At 39.0% G+C, this 20781-nt stretch overlaps 1 protein-coding gene across 4 annotated transcripts in view; it reads left to right on the forward strand.

Annotated features, from left to right (window-relative positions):
• LOC102239259 (ubiquinol-cytochrome-c reductase complex assembly factor 1) overlaps window positions 1-20781 on the forward strand; it is a 110271-nt gene that overhangs the window by 62327 nt on the left and 27163 nt on the right. For all 4 annotated transcript variants that reach the window (XM_005879766.2, XM_005879767.2, XM_014550666.1 and 1 more), the window contains one exon: window positions 3971-4079. In XM_005879766.2, the coding sequence (XP_005879828.1) occupies window positions 3971-4079 (109 nt within the window). The remainder of the gene's footprint in view (window positions 1-3970; window positions 4080-20781) is intronic.

The raw sequence follows: 20781 nt of genomic DNA on the forward strand, positions 1-20781 counted from the left end.
TACCTGTTATCTGTAATGGCTGTAGAACAAACAACTCTGAAACAAAAAAACATTTCACCCCATGTTAATATAGTTAGTAAGTTTATGGTCTGAGAAAATCCGTGCCTTTTAAACCTCAGAGGGCAGGTGTATTAACAAACTACAGAATTTTCAAATAAACGAAGAATTCCATTACCTCACTATTGCTGTTGATGAATTGGCCTCTGACGACACTCAAGCATCAAAACACACAGCTCTTTTCAGGTGAGAGGCTGACATGAGTGATTTGATTAGCTTTAAGAAAAAATCTTATGAAAAGGACTGAATTTTCCCCAGTTTGTTTCTGCCTTGGAATATGCCCTATATCATATAAAGTGGCCAAATCTTTTTCCATGACCTGTTTTTATTGTCACAAAGTGTTATTTCTTAGTCACAAATTGGGTTCAGAGGTGCAACTTTAGAATCATAGCATCAGCAATTCCCAAGGTTGGAAGAGACATTAAAGACCAGGTAGTCACATGGCTGAGTTCCCACAAAATATGTATTCACCCTTCAAAAATCAGCAGTTCTCTATTTTTTGAGGTTATTCATTCCATTATTTGAATTTTCAGAAACTCCCCTGTTAGAAAGTTCTACCTTCAATATTCAATGCTGAGTAATTCTTTCTCTTTTTGTGGCCCTCCGATTGGTTCTGATTCTAACTCTTGGGCAGTGTAATTACTGTTCTACAATATTTAAGGCAACTCTCCTGGTTTTTTTTCCAGGTTAAATATCTTCTGATCTTTCATCTCTTCCTTTTGTCTCTTAAAAATATAATGTTCAGCCCTAGCTGGTTTGGCTCAGTGGATAGAGTGTCGGCCTGTGGACTGAAGGGTCCCGGGTTTGATTCCGGTCAGGGGCACATGCCTGGGTTGCAGGCTTGATCCCCAGTAGGGGGCATGCAGGAGGCAGCCGATCAATGATTCTCTCTCATCATTGATGTTTCTAGCTCTCTCTCCCTCTCCCTTCCTCTCTGAAATCAAAATATATATATATATAAAATGTATATATATATATATATATAAAATGTTCAAACTATTGACAGTATTCCTATTAGAATCTGATCTGTGCTGAATAGGAAATCTTACTTTACACATTGAAGATACTGTATTTCCATTACTGTATCTAAAATCACAATAATTTGGGGAGCAACTTCCTCTTCCTCTTGATTCCCTTAAAACATATACTATTACTTAAGCCTATAAGACTTTTGTTTTTGTTAATCCTCACTTGAGGATATTTTTTCCATTGATTTTTAGAGAGAGTGGGAAAGGAGGGGGAGAGAGAGAGAGAGAGAGAGAGAGAGAGAGAGAGAGGGAGAGAGAGAAAGAGAAACATCGATGTGAGAGAGACACTGATTAATAGCCTCCCGCAGGCACCCCCACTGGGGCCAGGGATTGAACCTGCAGCCCAGACATGTGCCCTTGACCAAGAATCTTATCTGCAACCTTTTGGTGTGTGGGCCAGTGCTCTCACCACTGAGAAACACTGGCCAGGGCTACAGTTGTTCTTTTAGGCCGAGTTACAGAACCTTAGATTTATTCTTGTTCAAATTCATTCCATTAGATTCAGCTCCTTGAAACAGCTTGTTGAAGTATTTTTGGTTCATGTTTGGGTCATCAAGCATATTTGTCTTCCTACCCAGCTTCTTGTCCTCTGCAAATTTGATAAGTATATTTGCTTTTCTCCATCTTAGTTACTAAAGGAAATGTTGAGGCAGGCAGGATGGGATCATTCCATTGTACCATGCTATTGCTAGTAGATTTTATTGGGCAGGATTAATTGTTTATGGAGGTAGATTTGTCAATTTAAACTGAATATTCCATATTTATAGCAGGAATTATCTTTTAGAGAAGTTGTCCTGTTGTAACTGCTTAGTAACTAATGAGAGATTATAGAAATAAGTATAAGTATGGTCATGAGAATGAGATGAGGAACTAGCTTGGAAAGTTGATAACCCTGTTTATATTCTTGGTTTGTTTGTTTTGTTAATCCTCACCTGAGGATATTTTTCCATTGATTTTTTAAAATATATATTTTATTGATATTTTACAGAGAGGAAGGGAGAGGGATAGAGAGTTAGAAACATCAATGAGAGAGAAACCTCGATCAGCTGCCTCCTGCACACTCCCTACTGGGAATGTGTCCGCAACCAAGGTACTTGCCCTTGACCGGAATCAAACCTGGGACCCTTCAGTCCGCAGGCCGACGCTCTATCCACTGAGCCAAACCATAGGGCTCCATTGATTTTTTTAGAGAGAGTGGAAGGGAGAAGGAGGAGGAGGGGAAGGAGGAGAGAAAGAAAGAGTGGGGAGTGGGGGGAGTGAGAGAGAAACATCAATGTGGGAGAGACACATTGATTGGTTGCCTCCTGTACAGAAGAATCAAGCCTGCAACCGAGGTGCGTGCCCTTCAGTCTGCAAGCCAACGCCGTATCCACTGAGCCAAACTGGCTAGGTCCTGTTTATATTCTTATATATCATGAAATATAATGTTGTATTTATTAATTAAAAAATATAATTCTTACATTCCTATGTAAGGTCTTAAGCAGGGAGAGCCCTCTTGGTTGATGAAAGGCAATGTTGTATAGGGGAAAGAGCCCTAAACTTGGCCCTGAATTTATCTATTTATTTATTCAGCAAACATATATCGAATGCCTACTAAATCCCTGGAAATACAATGATTAAAAAAAAACACACCAGACTTGATCTTTGCTTTCAATGGAGTTTACATTCTAATGGGGCAAACAATTTTATAATTACAGATGAAATAATAATATTTTCTGTGACTTATATTCTGTACAAATGCTGTCCAACAGAAATAAAATGCAAGCCACATATTTAATTTAAAAGTAGCTCCATTTAAAAAAGTAAAAAAATGAACTTAATTTTAATAGTAGGTTTTATTGAACTCAATATATCTGAAATAACATTTCAACATGTAGGCAATGTAAAAGTTTTAAGATATTTATATTCTTTTTCTTGAATTAAATCTTTGAAATCTTAAACTTATACCACATCTCAATTTGCATTAGCCACATTTAAAGTGTTTAAATAGCCACATGTAGCTAGTGGCTTCCATATTGGACAGCACAGTACTTTACCCACCTTTATAGACTACTCTGTGGCTGGGCAAATTACTTGCCTTCTGTAGGACTCCAGTTTTCATCAGTAATGAAGGATTCAGACTTATCTTCTACAATTAAGAAAGGTTCCTTCCATTTGTGAGGGGGCCTTCTGAGTTGCTCTAAATAATCTATATCTTTTTTTAAATATATATTTTTATTTATTTCAGAGAGAAAGGGAGAGGAAGAGAGGAACATCAATGATGAGAGAGAATCATTGATCGGCTGCCTCCTGCATGCCCCATACTGGGGATTGAGCCTGCAACCTGGGCATGTGCCCTGACGGGGAATCAAACCGTGATCTGGTTCATAGGTCAACGCTCAACCATTGAGCCATGTCGATCGGGCAATAATCTATATCTTGATCTGGATGGTGCTTATGTGGGTGTATATAACATGTAAAAATTCATTAAGTTGTACACTTAAGATTTTGTACTTTATGGTATCTATATTATACCTCAGTAAAAGTTTTTTTTAAATCACTTCCAGTTTTTTAAAAAATATATTTTATTGATTTTTTACAGAGAGGAAGGGAGAGGGATAGAGAGTTAGAAACATCGATGAGAGAGAAACATCGATCAGCTGCCTCCTGCACACTCCCCACCGGGGATGTGCCCGCAACCAAGGTACATGCCCTTGACCGGAATCGAACCTGGGACCCTTGGGTCCGCAGGCTGGCGCTGTATCCACTGAGCCAAACCGGTTAAGGCCCAGTTTTTTTTATTCTGTGCTCTGCTGAAATCACTCAGATGAACTGAACTTCAAAGGAAATGTGTGATGTGAAAAATGGAAACAGCCAGTGATTCTTTATCTCTTCTTCCCACCCAGGATGTGTCTAGTCCGAATGAAGCAGGAAGGCCGGACTGGGAAATACATGTGTCGTATCATAGTTCATTTTATGTGGGAGGATGTTGAGCAGCGTGGCAGAGTCATGGGGGTAAGTGAGTGCTGTTAGATTCTGGTCCTGAAAAACTCCAATGAGGGATTGAGTTGAAGTTTTATCTATTTTATTTTTCATTACAGGTTTACATTCAATATTATTTTGTATTAGTTTCCAGTATACAACATAGTGGTAGACGATCATACACTTTACAAAGTGGTCTTCCCGATATTTCAAGTACCCACCTGGCACCATACATAGTTATTACAATATTATTGACTGTATTTCCTATGCTGTACTTTACATCCCCATGATTATTTTGTAACTTCCAATTTGTACTTCTTAATTCCATCACCATTTTCATCCATTCCCTCAACCTCCTTCCCCTCTGGCAACCATCAGTCTGTTCTCTGTATCTATAAGTCTGTTTCTATTTTGTTTATTTTATTATTTAGATTCCACACATAAATGGAATCCTATGCTATTTGCCTTTCTCTGTCTGACTTACTTCACTTAGCATAATACCCTCTAGGTCTAGCCATCTCATCACAAATGGTAAAATTTTATTCTTTCTTTATATCTCTGCCTAATACCCCTTTGCATATGTTTACCACACCTTTTCTATCCATTTGTCTATTTTGGGGCACTTTGTTGCTTCCATATCTTGGCTATTGTAAATAACGCTGTAATGAACATAGGGATGCATATATTCTTTTGAATTAGTGTTTTGGGTTTCTTCAGATATATACCCAGAAGTGGAATCGCTGGGTCATAAATCAGTTCCATTTTTAATTTTTTGAGGAACCTCCATACAGTTTTCCACAGTGGTTGCACCAGTCTGCATTCCCACCAACAGCGCATGAGGTTTCACTTTTCTCCATATCCTCACCAACAGTTGTTGTTTGTTGGTTTATTGATGATAGCCATTCTGACAGATTTGAGGTACTATCTCATTATGGTTTTAATGTGTATGGGTTAATACGGTTTCTTTCATTACAGAGCAGAGCTCTCCCTGTAGATTGAGAAGTTAACTAAGTTTATAGATGTATTATAAAAGTCATACATGTTCATAGAATAACATAATTAGTGACATTGAACATCTTTTCATATATCTATTGGCCATCTGTTATGTCCTCTTTGGAGAAGTATCTATTCTGGTCCTCTGCCTACTTTTTTAATTGGATTATTTGGGGGGTTTTTTGGTGTTGAGTTATATGAGTTTCTAAATTTTGGATATTAACCCTTTATTGGATGTATCATTGGTGAATACCTTCTCCTATTTAGTGGATTATCTTTTTGTTTTGTTGATGGTTTCCTTTGCTGTGCAAAAAATTTTTAGTTTGATGTCATTTCATTTGTTTATTTTTCTTTCGTTTCTCCTGCCAGAGGAGATATGTTAGCAAAAATATTACTAAGAGAAATGTCAGAGATTTTACTGCCTACGTTTTCTTCTAGGAGTTTTATGGTTTCGAGTCTTACATTTAAGTCTTTAACCCATTTTGTGTTTATAGAATGGCTTTGCTTATAGATTTCTGTGAAATGCTGGCTAATGCCAAGTAGTAATTTAGCTAGAGTCACTTTTGCCTCAATGGAGACAGGCATGCCTTACATACTTTATATGTTTGCATACATTATCATGTTTTGTCAGTGTGAGGACATCCTCTGTGTGGAATTATTAAACCCAAATCATGGTGATGGGAGAGACGGATTTGGTGAATGGAGGAAATCAAATAATAATCCAGTTTAAGCATGTTATACTTTTGACACTGATTCAATGTTTGAACCAGTCCTCCTCTAATTTAGTTTGGATGAAAAGACCCCGCAATGGACCTGCACTGTGCTCAGGAACTGAAAAATAAGCAGCTTGATCGCCAACAACCTAGAATACTTTGGCACGGTACTACTGAAAATGTACATTAGTACATTTAATAATTAAGCTGAAAAAGGAGAATATATAACATATATGTATGTATGTATAATAGAATGATGACAACAGAAAAATGAAACAAAGAATTAGAATATAGTTGGTTAAATAAATAATACTCTCTTTGTGTATTTTGTGTATTTTATGTGTCTAGACCAGTGATGGCGAACCTTTTGAGCTTGGCATGTCAGCATTTTGAAAAACCCTAACTTAACTCTGGTGCCGTGTCACATACAGAAATTTTTTGATATTTGCAACCATAGTAAAACAAAGACTTATATTTTTGATATTTATTTTATATATTTAAATGCCATTTAACAAAGAAAAATCAACCAAAAAAATGAGTTTGCGTGTCACCTCTGACACACGTGTCATAGGTTCGCCATCACTGGTCTAGACCATGTTACAGTAGATGTAGTTCCCTGTTATTTTCCCATTTTTGTTACCTCCCAGGTTGGGAGTGTCTAAAGCAGAATCATCAGACAGGGTCACAAAATGGATTAATTTGGTTTTGTTCATTATAGAGCAAAGCTCTCCCTGTTGATAAAGTTTATAGATGTATTATAAAAGTCATACATAGAATAAAAATCAAACAGTAAAATGTATTTATGTAAAAAACAAGTGTCTTTTCCCCAGTCCAACTTCCCAGAAGTCATCATTGTTAAGAATTGATGTGTTGCCCTGGCCGGTATGGCTCTGTTGGTTGAACATTATCCCATGTACCAAGGGGTCGCTGGTTTGATTCCCAGTCAGGGCACATGCCCAGATTGCAGGTTTGGTCCATGGTCAGGGTGCCTATGGGAGGCAACTGATTGATGTTTCTCTCTCACATCAATATTTCTCTCTCTCTCTCTCCTTCTCCTTCCCTCTCCCTCTCCCTGTTCTCCTTTCCTCTTTCTCTAAAATCACATATTTAAAAGAAGAATTGATGCGAATCTTTCTAGTTTTCTTTTAACATAACACAAGTGGGCTTATACTATACACACTATTTTGCATCTTGGCCTTTTTACGTAATATATATTAGATATGTTTTAACTTTACAATTGTTTTCAAAATTCAAAATGTTTTTTTAAAATATATTTTTATTGATTTCAGAGAGGAAGAGAGAGGGAGAGAGAGAGTTAGAAACATCAATGAATGAGAGAGAATCATTGATCAGCTGCCTCCTGCATGCCCCCTACTGGGGATCGAGCCTGAAACCCTGGCATGTGCCCTTGACCGGAATCGAACCCGGGACCCTTCAGTCTGCAGGCCGATGCTTTATCCACTAAGCCAAACTGGCCAGGGCCAAAATGTTTTAACTAAGACTAAAATCCCTTTAATCATCAATCTCAATCCTGGTCAGTTACCTCCTTTCAAGAAGTAATCACTGTTTCTTGACCGGAACGAACCCGGGACCCTTCAGTCTGCAGGCCGATGCTTTATCCACTAAGCCAAACTGGCCAGGGCCAAAATGTTTTAACTAAGACTAAAATCCCTTTAATCATCAATCTCAATCCTGGTCAGTTACCTCCTTTCAAGAAGTAATCACTGTTTCTACTTTGGTATTTATCTTTTAAGACTTTTTCCTATGTTATCTATAGAAAATTCATAGTATTTGTTTTGTGTGTATATATTTTATTATGTATAACATCATCCTCTGTGTACTTATATGCAACTTTCTTTTTCACTCAAATAATATGTTTTAGAGATTTTTCCTTGCTGCCTGGTGTTAAGTGGGTCATCTTTACCCATATTTTACTCTTCTGTATTATAATTATTTTCACATACTCCTATGTTATTGCCTAATGGCTTCCTGTGCTTAATATGTATGTAAAATTGTAGTCTTTGAGACTTACTTATGGAAATGATGGTTGCCTACTGAGAGTCTGGATTGAGGGTATTTTCAAATTCTCATGTCTAGAAGATCTGCATGTACAGGAAGCACAATGGATCGCTTCTCCGCCTTTTGGCTAAGATCAAGTGTAGAAAGCACAGTGGACATGGGTTTACCTTTAGAATACTTCATTGACGTTTATATGCCTTTCTCTGGGATGACAGACCATTGGCATGTCTGTTCATTCTAAGAAGATCAGAGTATATATCAGTTTTAGCTGTTATCATCATCATTATCATCTGTTTTGGAGTCAGTATTAAATTGTCTTTGTAATTGTGCTCTTTGGTTCCTTTTTCATTTTTCTCCCTGTCATGCCTTTCTGCTGTCTTAGCTGCCCAGAGTAGGATCAGTAGCAGCCTTGTAGGTATTCACACAGCTGAGTGTTCCACATATTCTTACGTACTTACTCCCCATCTCTGTGGCAGCACACAGTGGACACAGGAGTACTAGAGTCTCAAAGCATCCCCATTTAATGATGACCAGTAATACCCTACAACCTAGGCTGACCACCATGCCAGTTACACCGTAACTCTTCTATCAGTTAGCCTGTTTTTCTTATCATTGTTGACTAACTCTGCTGGAAGTTGGACCACTAGAGCCACGTGGGCCACAGTTTATCCCTACCCTAAGTAGCTTAATGAGCTAGATTACTGATTCTGGACCACAGGAATCTTTTAGTTGCCCCCTCTCCATGAATTTTCTTTTGGACCTCCATTTATATCTATATCTCAGTATTCAACATTTTGAATCATCTCCTTTGTTACTGTATCATGTTCCTTCTATTTAACTGTATGCTTTATAATGGCAGGAGACTTGTCTTACCCACAGTTTTTTTACTTAGACAGTTAAGATTGGATGAATAAATTGAACTTCAGCCTCTGGAATTCTGTTTTAAAGTCCACTTATTTGCCAGAGAAATCATATTTGACTTAATCTCTGGTCTAGGTGTATATCCACGTAGTCCTGTAGGAAGTAGTTTTTCCTTTTTTTCCCCTTTCCTTTTATTCAACCATTTTTACTATCTGAATTGTTCTAGATATGATGCTGCCTATAAAGAGTGTTAGATCAGTGTTTCTCAAACTTTAACATACTTACAATTCACCTGGGATCTTGTTAGAATGCAAATTCTGTTTCAGTAGGTTTGAGGTAGGGTCAGAGAGTGTACATTTCTAAAAAGGTTGGTGCTGCCAGTGCCACTTGTAGGGCAGGGTAGAGAGGGGCAAGCACACTTTGAATAGCAAGGTTTTAGATAATACATAATGTTCCCCAAGTACAGACTCTTAAATTCGCCTTCATGAAGGGAAATGCCATGCTCCAGTTTGATTTCAAAGACTATAAGTAAAAGATGGTGATTTAAAAATAAGAGAGTTTGGAAGAGCTGTGGAATTACTGTTATTGTTTTTCTATTATAATTGACTTGATCCTCCTTTTCAATCTCATGGTATAAGCAGACACCCTTTATACAGGCAAGGAAATAATATTAATCACTTCTAAGTTGTGAATGATTGTGTGTGTGTGTATGTAGAAGAGATTTCAGTCTTCTGTGTGTGTACAACCTAAAGAAATGGGAAAATTAGGGATATGTAGCTGGAGAAAAGTAGTAGGCCTTAGGGAACGAGTCTGGCCTGGTTCTGATCCTGACTGGCAAGTCTTTCCTCCTCTGTGCTTCAGTTTTTCATTTAAAAAAGAAAAAGAAAAATCATGGAGGTAGGCTACATGATTTTCAAATTTCTTGTCAGCTTTGAAACCTATGATTTGAAGGTGGTAATTTGCAGATCTGTGTTATTTGGCATCCCAGGTATGCATCTTTAAGAAAACTCATTTAAGTAGAATTTATAAGATTGATCAATGCAGTAGTGATTTTTCTTATGCCATGTATTTCTTAGAGTCCATTACCTTACTTGAGTGGATTGGTGTGGGGAAGATCAAGAACCAACAGAGCCACTTGCAAATTAATGATGAATCAGAAATTTTAATCAAGAACTTCTTTGAAATTAGAATTCCAGCCTTATTCGGTGGGAAAATTTAATTGATAAATTTTTGCTTTTTACCAGCTTTTTAGGAGCCCAGCTATTGTGAAAAATGAGGCAGACATATATCTTCATTGAAGCGGGTATAAAAAGTGAGTGTTAAATTTGAGGTTACAAAAATCACATCAGTAATTTAGAATGTTCTGACTTAAAAAAAAAAACATTATTTGGGATTTAAACATATAAATTAGCTGTGGAAATAAAGTTCATTATATCACCTCATCTGGTCTTGTTTTATTTCATTAACTGGTTCTTAAAAACCTTTGTGAGCTGAGTCGCAGCTGAAGAGGTTGGAGACCATTTTTCCTTGGGTCCTTGCCTCACTCCTGAGTGTTGGTAAGAGTAGAGAACTAAGTCTTGACACAGCTGTAAAAACAGACATCGCCTTTGGCCTCAGCTCTTTCTCCTGGTGCAGGCAGATTTCAGATGTAAATTTCACTTTCTGCCTCTCCTACTAATGAAGTAAGTTTCTTTTGCTGGGTTTGCAGCCAGGTGTGTCCAGTCTTGTGGCTAACAGGGCGCTTTACTTAATTTTTCCATTTGTGACATTTCAACCAAACTTAAAAAACAAACATAAAAATTAGCTCAAGGCAGTGGCTCAAAGTGTTAATGGTAACCTTAGGCTGACTAAACGACTTCCTCTCGGTTCTGTCCTGCCAGACATCTCCACCTTGTGGCTTACAATGAGCAGGTTTAAAAGCTTTCCAAGTCCTGGAGACTAACTAGGTGGGAAAGGGTGGAGTGGTCTATAGTTAAGAAAATGCAGGTTTATCCTTATCAGTGGTCCCTGGCATGCCAGTTGCCTTAGCAGAACTCCAGGTGATACTTTGCTAGCACCATTCCGGAATAATGATGAACCTCCTGTCATTTCACAGTCTCCTGCTCTCTCTGTGGCAGAGCGGCTTCAAGGGATGGTGCAGAGGTCCTAGGAAGAGGTGGAGGAACTTTGGGTTGAACTGGACTCCTTTGTAAAATTCGATTTTGCTTTTCAGTACCAGCATTTTGCTTTGCAAGGTTCTCTGTGATCATACTCCAGGCTACTTTTCCAAACTCATTTCCCTTAGCTCTCCTGGAACCTTAAATATGTAAGACCTTAGAATCTAGCACATGTGCCTGGCACATAGTAAGCTTCAGTGAACATCCAGTCCCATCCTTTCTTCACATACTCTTCACTCCAGCCAAGCTGAATGCCTTGCTTTTCCTGTCTTGTGCCTTTCTTCATGTGGTACATAAACCTACATTACCCTAACACTCCTCCATGTCCTTCCACCCCAGACTGGAAGCCAATCCCAGTTTCCTGTAGCTGAAAGTACCATAATAATTTATATGCACCCTTCTTCTGGTTCTTACTGTTTCTGTTTGTACCATTGTCATGCACATAGGTTGACTGCCTTCCCGGTGAATTGGGGACCGGGGAGACAGGATCACACACATCCCTCTTTGTATTTTCCAAAGTGCCTATCATTGCCCTTTGGCTAAATGCATGCCCAGTAAATATATCATGAAAGAAGACAGTTTTGGAAGCCTCTGATAAGTATTGGAAAAAGTGGAGTGGGAGGTATCCTTTTTGTTGTTGTTTATCCTCACCCAAGGATATTTTTTCCATTAGAAAAATTGGGGGGGAGGGGGGGAGAGAGACACACATGGGGATCGAACCTGCAGCCCAGGAACCTGCCCTTGACCAGGAATTGAACCTGAGACCCTTCCATGCACAGGCCGATGCTCTATCCACTGAGCACCGGAGGACATTTATTTGCTCTGCTGGTCTTAAACATTGGAAGAAAAAGAAATGAGATATTGTTTCCTCTACCCTCATTTTCTCTGTTTCTTTTTCCATGCTTTCCCATCTTCTAATGGAATTACTTGATTTAAAAAACAACAATTTATACATTAAGTATTTAATCTCCTAAACTAACAAAGGCTTTAAATCTATAAAGGGTGGTAAAAATAAGAATTACAAGTACTTTAGTTGTTTTGGAAATTTCCTTCCAGGCTTCTGTAATTCTACTCACATCTCCCTCCTCCCACAAAAGTCTTCAATCAGACTTCTCTGTTTTACCATGAGGTAAAACTTTTGCTATATCTCTAGGTCAGAATTAAAACTCCCTACCAAAGGTATTGTTTTAAAAGAACCACTTTATGGTTTAACTCCCACGCAGCATAGTTTTTGTGGTCACTGGTATGAATGGTGGAGTGTAAATACAGAGCAATCCCTTGGGCTTGAGGCCTTTAAGAATGTGTTTATTCTCATATATCAATCCTTCTTTTAAAAGTGTTAAAAATGTCCTAAGCTGTGGAGTAGATACTTGTTTATTAGAGGAGAGAAGTCTAAATTCTTAGAAGGCAGAGCAATTCCATTTGGGAGTTGCCTAATGAATTTAAACAGTGTCCAACTGAAGATGTTCCTCTAGTACACTGGTTCTCAACCTTCCTAATGCTGCGACCCTTTAATACAGCTCCTCATGTTGTGGTGACCCCCAACCATAAAATTATTTTCGTTGCTACTTCATAAGTGTAATTTTGCTACTGTTATGAATCGTAATGTAAATATCTGATATGCAGGATGTATTTTCATTGTTACAAATTGAACATAATTAAAGCATAGTGATTAATCACAAAAACAATATGTAATTATATATGTGTTTTCCGATGGTCGTAGGCGACCCTGTGAAAGGGCCGTTCGACCCCCAAAGGGGTCGCAACCCATAGGTTGAGAACCGCTGCTCTAGTAGATGCATTCCTTTCCCTATACAAGTTTCATACCCTCAGGCTTTAAGAGGTAGCAACAGTATGCAGAGTATGTGCTTTAGATCAGGGGTTGCCAACTGGTGGTCCGCGGACCACTGGTGGTCCGTGAGGTCCAAAAGGTTGGCGAGGGCTGCTTTAGATGGTTTTCCAACTGATTGGATGCCTGGGTGCTTATAACCCGAGTGCCACTCTAATGGCTTCCGAGTGCCATACTGGATTCACTATTTCAGGGAATGTACCTGAAAGAGAATTTATAAACCTTTTTGTATTTGAAATTAAATAAAGCATGAATCTCCTATCTATGCACATGATAATTTGTCTCTTTCATGGTCATTTTTACCTTCAATTACAGATTGTGAGTTTCCTGAAGTCATTCATATTTACCTGTCTTTGTATTCCTACCTTAACAAAACTGAGCTTTGTACATAGTAGGCATTCAGTAAATGCTTCTTGACTGAAGGAGTCAAGTGAGTGAATTTGATCCCCTTTTTTATCCTCAGCTTACCTCGTGGCATTTCTGTAGGAGAAAGACAGAGACCTAATTCCATTTTTCAAGGCCCTGGCTACCTCAGTGCACTGCCTTTCTATAATACTTCTGCTTAAGTACTCTTCATGCTAAGTACTCCTAATTTAGCTCGTCATTCCAGAACTGTTTACCTCTTGCCGACACATCTCTTGCCTCCAGTCTATCTGGGGGCCCTGTTTCACTTGATTATCTTTTGTACCATAGTTATAATACTGCTTAGAGCTGGTTGCATCGGACACAGCTAAAGCCATTTTCCATACCCCCCTTTCAGGGGTCACTAATGCCTCTCCTAAATAAGTCTCACTCAGCAGACGGGTCAAATAGCTCCATGAACCTGTTTTTCCTGTGTGTCCTGTCTCACTTCTGATGTCTTCACCATCAATCCAGTCCCCCAAGCTAGAATTCTTAAAGTCATCCTCATCTCCTGCCTCATCCTCTGCATCTAGTTGACCTGTCAGATTTTTCCCAAGATATCTCTGGGTTTTATTCTCTCCTCTGTTCCATTGCTTCATGTCAATCCTCATCATCTCTCTTGCTGCACATGGCCTCTTAACTAGTTCTTGGACTTTCCTGACTTAATTGAACCCTCCCACCATATAATTGCCACAGGTTTTCTTTCTAAATCCCACATCTGAGTATGTCCCTCTTCTGTCTAGAAATCTCTGCGGGCTCTCACCACATACAGGATAAAATTCAAACTCCTTAGCAGTGGCATACAGAAGAACCCTTCATAGTTATGTAGGAGAATGTGCTTGTTCTTAGAAGATACATGCTGAAGTATTTATGGGTGAAATGTTTTGTTTGCAAGTATCTTCAAATTATTTAGTAAAAGAAAAAAGTGTGTTTGTGTGTATATATAAAGTTGACCCTTGAACAATGCACAGGTTAGGGGCACTGACCGCTCCCCCCCAAATATGCAGTCAGAAATCCACATATAATTTTTGACTTCCCCAAAATTTAACTACTGCTGACTGGAAGACTTACTGATAACATAAACAGTTGATTAGCACATATTTTGTATGCTATATCTATTCTTATAATAAAGTAAGCTAGAGAAAAGAAAATGTTAAGAAAATCATAAGAAAGGGAAAATACAGTTACAGTACTTATTGAAAAATATGCATGAGTGGACCCCCAAAGTTCAAATCCATATTGTTTAAGGGTCAGCTGTAGATAGATATAAAGCAAATTTCACAAAATATTAATCGTGAATCTAAAATTATACAAGTTCTTGTTATATTACTCTTACATCTTTGTTTTTTTCAATAAGTTTGAAATTCTTAAAAGTGAAAATTAGGGGTTGGGAGTGGAATCTTCACATTTTGGCCCCAGCCTGCCTTTCTATTCTAATTTCCAACAAACTCTACCCACACACAAATTTTCATGTGCGAGTACCTGCACACATACACTCAAATATATGTTCCACTCATGCCAGATTTTTACTGGTGTCACAGTATGCCATGCTCTTTTATGATTCTGGGCTTTGTTTATGCTGTTCTCTCTGTCTAAAGTTGACTTAACCCCTATCTCCTCTGCTCATGACACTATAAGACACAGCTGCATAGTACCTCCTCCAAGAAACTTTCCCCAACACTCTCAATAATGTTAGCACAGTATATTTGGCCTCTCCCTTCTCTGTATTTTTGCAGTATTTTGCACAGACTTTGAAATAAGACATACTCTAATTATGGGTTTGTGTAGGTCATGACCATTATATGGGATAAGGATCTTAGGATCCCTGGTGTCTTAAACAGAGTGCCTAACATAGCCACCCACCTGTTGGTTGGGGTGAACATAGGTACTTGTTTCTGTTCTTAGTGTGTGGCCAGTCCTGGCTCCCAAGTACTGACTTAGTGAATGATCTTCTTATGTCAAGATTCAATTTTGCTGTCATCCCTCTACCCCCAATCCCAATCATTGCCAAAAAAAAAAAAAAAAAAAAGGTTCATTTTTCTCCCTGTCTTGCCTCATGGGTTCCCTGGCTCTCTGGTCATTTGTACTTTTAATCTACTTTATAGAATAGATGAACCTCAAAATGTTAGACTGGGTGTCTCAGAGATGCTTTCATTAAATGGTTCTCAATCTGAAGGGGCGCAGCTGTATGCCTATTCCCAGTCCAGGGTCCACTTTGCTATACCATGATAACTTTCCCTAGTCAACCTCATGGCAGCTTCCTTCTCCTCTGTGGTATTACCAAGGACTTCCAAAGACCAAGAGGACAGCTTTTCTTTTCTTTTCTTTTTAAAGCAAGCTGCTATTTTGCTAATTTTTTTCCCCACAGAGTTTAACTAGGCCTCTTTCTCTCTCCCTCTCTCTCTCTCTCTCTCTCTCTCTCTCTCCGGAGAGGAAGAGAGAGATGGAAACATCAATGATGAGAGAGAATCATTGATCAGCTGTCTCCTGCATGCCCCCTACTAGGGATCGAGCCTGCTACCCGGGCATATGCCCTTGACTGGAATCGAACCCGGGACCCTTCAGTCCACAGGCCAAGCCGGCTAGGGCGGACAGCTTTTCTTGAATCTAGAAGCATTCCATTTCTTCAATGCAGTCCCAAACCTGAGGCCCCTTTTATTCAGAATTTCTAATCCAATACGGCAGAGGTTTCCTACTCAACAGAACTAATAGAGATTAAAAGGGGTGAAAGACAGATGAGAATGCTAACAATGTTCTGAATTTGTTTCTTTTTCCAACATTTAGAGTCTGAATGTCTCCACATCCTCTGAATTTGCCTTAGTTGATTTTACAATTATTTTTCAGAGACTCCTTGCTTATGTTTTTTTAAGAGTAGAGGAACACCGAGACTGAACACCGTGCTTGGAGAGGCTGGGCTGGGAGACTAACAAAGGCGGTATTATGCTGTACACAGCAAAGCCAATAAATGAATTCAGGAGACACCTAGATGTGTTTCTAGAGGAGGGCATGCGGGGGAAGGGGTCTGGTGAAAAGGCAGAAAGGTGGGATTAAGATAAATTAAAATGAGGCCAGCATGTTGGATGAGGGGACAGCCTCTTCCTATTCCCACCATTGCTTAAGATTTTTTCATTCTGCTTAGTTCAAAACTTAAAACTAGTCTTTACCATGTACCTCCTAGTCATGCTCCCATCTTCCACTCTCTACCTAGGAAAATAACTTAGTTTTAAGACTATTTCATCCTGATACAGCAGTGTTTATTATTTGACTGCTACATCTATTAGATGTACCTAAGGGTCTTAGACTATTAAAACTGGAAAGGAACCTTAAAGTAACCTAGTCCAGAGATTCTGAAAAGTGTGGTTGCAGATCAGCAGCTCTAGCATCACTTAGGAACTTGTTAAAAATGCAAGTTTAGAGTCCCACCTTGGATCTGCTCATCAGAAACTCTGGAAGTGTGACCCAACAATCTGTTTTTAACAAATCCTTCAATTTGAGAGCCACTGCTCTTGTTTGCACTTCATTTAAAAATACATATATATTATTGATTTCAGAGAGGGAGAGAGAAACATCAGTGATGAGAGAGAATCATTAATTGGCTGACTCCTGCATGCCCCACACTGGGGATTGAGCCCGTAACCCGGGCATGTGCCCCAACTAGGAATCGAACTGTAATCTCTGGTTTACAGGTCGATGCTTTACCACTGAGCCATGTCAGCCAGGCCTGAGCTTCATTTTTAACTGATGTGAGAAACTGGCTCTGGGAGAGCTAAGTGCACTTTACCAGAACCATTTGAATTTTACATTTTACCACAATCTTACCTGTGAGATAGATAGTATTTCCACCTTCACTTTACAGATGAAGAAAGTAAGTCTCTGAGAAGTTGGTATATTAATTTTCTGCAGCTGCTGTAACAACTTACTAGAAACTCGTTGGCTTAAAACAACAGAAATTTATTCTCTCAGCGTTTTGGAGGCTAAAAATCAGTTTCACTGAACTGAAATCAAGGAGTTAGCAGGGTTGTGCTCCTTCTGGAGGCTCTAGGGGAGAATCTGTTCCTTGCCCCTTCCAGTTTCTGGTGGCTGCTGGCATTCCTTGGCTTGTGGCCGCATCACTCTAATCTCTACCTCTGTGGGTCATGTTACCTTCTCCTTTTCTGTCTGGGTCTAAGTGCCCTCTGCTTCCCTTTTATAAGAATACATACATGTGATTACATTTAGGACCCACCTGGATAATCCAGGACACTCCCCATCTGAAGATCCTTAACCTAATCACAGCTTCGAAATCCTTTTCTGCCATGTAAAGTAATATTCACAGATTCCAGGAATTAGGATGTAGATATCTTTTGGGAGACAACTATTTAGCCTAACAGTCAAGTAACTTAATCAGACTTATACAGTACATATGGCATCCTGGATTAGAGCCCAAACCTGCCAGACTCTAGAGCAGTGGTTCTCAACCTTGGCTGCACATTAGAATCACCTGGGAATCTCTTTAAAATCCTGATTTCTGGGCCTCATCCTCCGGAAATTCTGTTTCTTTGTTACTAATGTTGTGGCCCCACCCACCAAAGAAACAGAATTTCCGAAGGATGAGGCCCAGAAATCAGGATTTTAAAAAGATTCGCAGGTGATTCTAATGTGCAGCCAAGGTTGAGAACCACTGCTCTAGAGCCTATGCTTTTAATCACTGCTTTGTGTTGCCTGAAAATATCATCACTAAACACTATGGCTCTAGCATTAACATTAAGATTTTTAACTATAGTTTCTTTCTTCTGCTGACTTGTATAACATTACTTGTCACATAACACTGAACCAATGACTTCTTTCGTATCTCTGTATTTTGGTCCTGACTCAGTTAAATTGTTAGCTCCTAGAAGGCAGAGATTGTATCTTTTTTTTTTTTTTTCCATTTTAAAAAATGGAGGTATAGCTGAAACCGGTTTGGCTCAGTGGATAGAGCGTCGGCCTGCGGACTGAAAGGTCCCAGGTTCGATTCCGGTCAAGGGCATGTACCTGGGTTTCGGGCACATCCCCAGTAGGAGATGTGCAGGAGGCAGCTGATCAATGTTTCTCTCTCATCGATGTTTCTAACTCTCTATCTCTCTCCCTTCCTCTCTGTAAAAAATCAATAAAATATATTTTTTTAAAAATGGAGGTATAATTCATAAACCATAAAATTCACTATTTTAAATGTGCTTTTTTGTGAATTTGCAATGTTATGCAACTGTCACCACTATCTAATTCCAAAACATTTTCATCACCTCAAAAAGCAACTTTGTGCCCATTAGCAGTCACTCCCCATCCTCCCTCCCTCCCCCCACCCCATCCCTGGCAACCACAACTCTTTCTGTCTCTATGGATATACCTATTCTGGGCATTTCATATAAATGGAATCATATAATATGTGGCATTTAATGTCTGTTTCCTGTCACTTAGCATAATGTTTTCAAGGTTTACCCATATTGTATGTTTCGGTACTTCATTACTTTTTATGGATAGTCTTGTATGGATTATACCACATTTTACGACCCATTCATCAATTAATATACATTTGGGTTCTTTTCATTTTTTTGCTTTTATGAATAATGCTGCTATGAACATTCACATACAAGTTTTTATCTGAACATATGCTTCCATTTTAGGGGGTATATACCTAGGAGTGGAATTGCTGGGTCATACAGTGATTCTATGTTTAGCTTTTTGAGCAGCTCAGATATTGTATCTTATATCAAGTTATTTGAATTCCTAGTGTGATATCCATTGTTTATTTGTTTATAAGGAAATAACATTCTCAAAATATGTAGTCTTAATACATTTCTCATCTTGTTACCAAATAAATATTTACACCTAAAATTTTCAACAGTAAGAGATGGGCTGGTATGGTATAATGGAAGGAGTTCTGGCCAACCCAGCATCTCTCTGGGTGAGCTTGAGTAAGTCAAATCACCTCACCTCTCTGGGGAGGAGAGCTAGATGATTTCTAAATTCTCTTCCAGACTTAACATTCTGCAACTCTGTGAAAGTTTGAAAAGCTAGCCTTGTGTTAAATACCAGAGCTTGTGTTCTGTTTATTTAGCAGTTCATCATTCTCTGTCTTATTTCTGTTCCCAGACACAAACAAGGTTTTACCCATCTATCCATCCATTTTATTGTGGCCTGCTAGCTCCCAGCTACTACTCTGTGCCTAGCCTCTAGGCACTAGAAATACAAAGATGATGACGATACTGTCCCTGACTTCCAAATCTAGTAGGAGAAGACACATATAAACTGGTGACTACAATATTTACAGATTATGATATTTAAAGATTGCTGAGAAGGACCAGAGGAGAAAAGCTTGGGGTAGATGACATTTGGTTTGTATCTTTCAGATAAGTGTTTGCTAGACAAGAAGAGCATCCCTGGCAGAGAAACAGTGTGGGTAAAGGCAGAGTGGTGTGAGAGGACAAAGCATATTTGTCCTCATTTGGTGACTTTCCCCCTTCTATTCTGCAGTGATGAAAGCAGACTCTATCTTTATCCTACTAGCGCCATTTGAGATTCTTCTGTTTGTCCAGTATTTACAGTCATTGACTTAAAGGTCTACAAGTGAGGGCTCCTATGTTCTGTCCATATTTTCTTTAAGTCCTGTCCACCTGTAGATCTCTGTTTCTTAAGGGGACTTCAGACTAAATTTCTGAGTAAGGAGGTTCACTGAACAATTAAAGAGCCCTGGTCAAGATTTGGGTTTTCTCCATAGCATTGGCTTAGTTTGGGCTCTCACAAATGCCCTGTCGTCCCCCTAAGCATTTTAGTTACATAAAAATATTAGGAACGTAAAACTTTACAATATGATCAGCACAGCACAAACTAAAGTTCTAACCTTTGACTAGAAACATATATGGAAGGCTTTGTGTTTGAAACTGCCCCCTTCCCAGCCTCCTACCCTTCATGAGAGGTCATTGTACAGCTCTTTCCATGGTCACTGTTCTCTTCCCTTTTACTGGAGGGCAAAACTAGGGCAGAGAAATAATTTTTATTCACTTCTGAAAGGTTACAGTAATAAAGAGACTCTTGTTAACATCAGAGAACGTTGCAGCCAAGAGTTTTCACAGTCTGGCATTGTTTATTTTACATGTAATTTGGAACCTTCTGCACTCTTAAAATATTGGCACAAAAATGTTTTAACTGTTGAAGTACTTCATTGCACAGAAGTAGTGTGGTGTTGTCAGAGGGGCAGCAGGGCTCTGGAGAGCCGTTTCCCCTGTTCCTGTTGGAGAGAAAAATGGTAGAAGCCTGTGTGTATGTGTGTGCACATTCACATTCACTCAGGAATATATGAGTCTCTCTCTGCATTTAGAATTAAGAACTTTCTCTGTCCTGATGAACTGATATACTTCCCTTTTTTTTAACAGTGAGATGGTATAACAGTCCTGCTTCCCTGCTGCCAGAAAGCACAGCACTTCTTTTATTTAGATCTTTTGATATAGTTACTCATTGTCCTCTCTCTCACACACACTTTATTACTTAACTCTTTTCTTTTACTTTTGTTTTGGTTGAGATAAATACTCTGGGCCAAACTCTGTGCCAGGCACCTCTTAGGCACCATTTCATTGAATCCTTACAAATTGTCCTATTATAGAGGTGAGAGTGTCCCCATTTTGCAGCTGAGGAGAACTGAGGGGCAGAAAAGTTAAAGGACTTGGCTGTGGGCAGCATAGTAAGTCGTAAGTCCAGATCTGACTGATTTAAAACATTTTGCTGTT

Source organism: Myotis brandtii, unplaced genomic scaffold, assembly GCF_000412655.1.
Source record: "Myotis brandtii unplaced genomic scaffold, ASM41265v1 scaffold61, whole genome shotgun sequence".
NCBI lineage: Eukaryota > Metazoa > Chordata > Mammalia > Chiroptera > Vespertilionidae > Myotis > Myotis brandtii.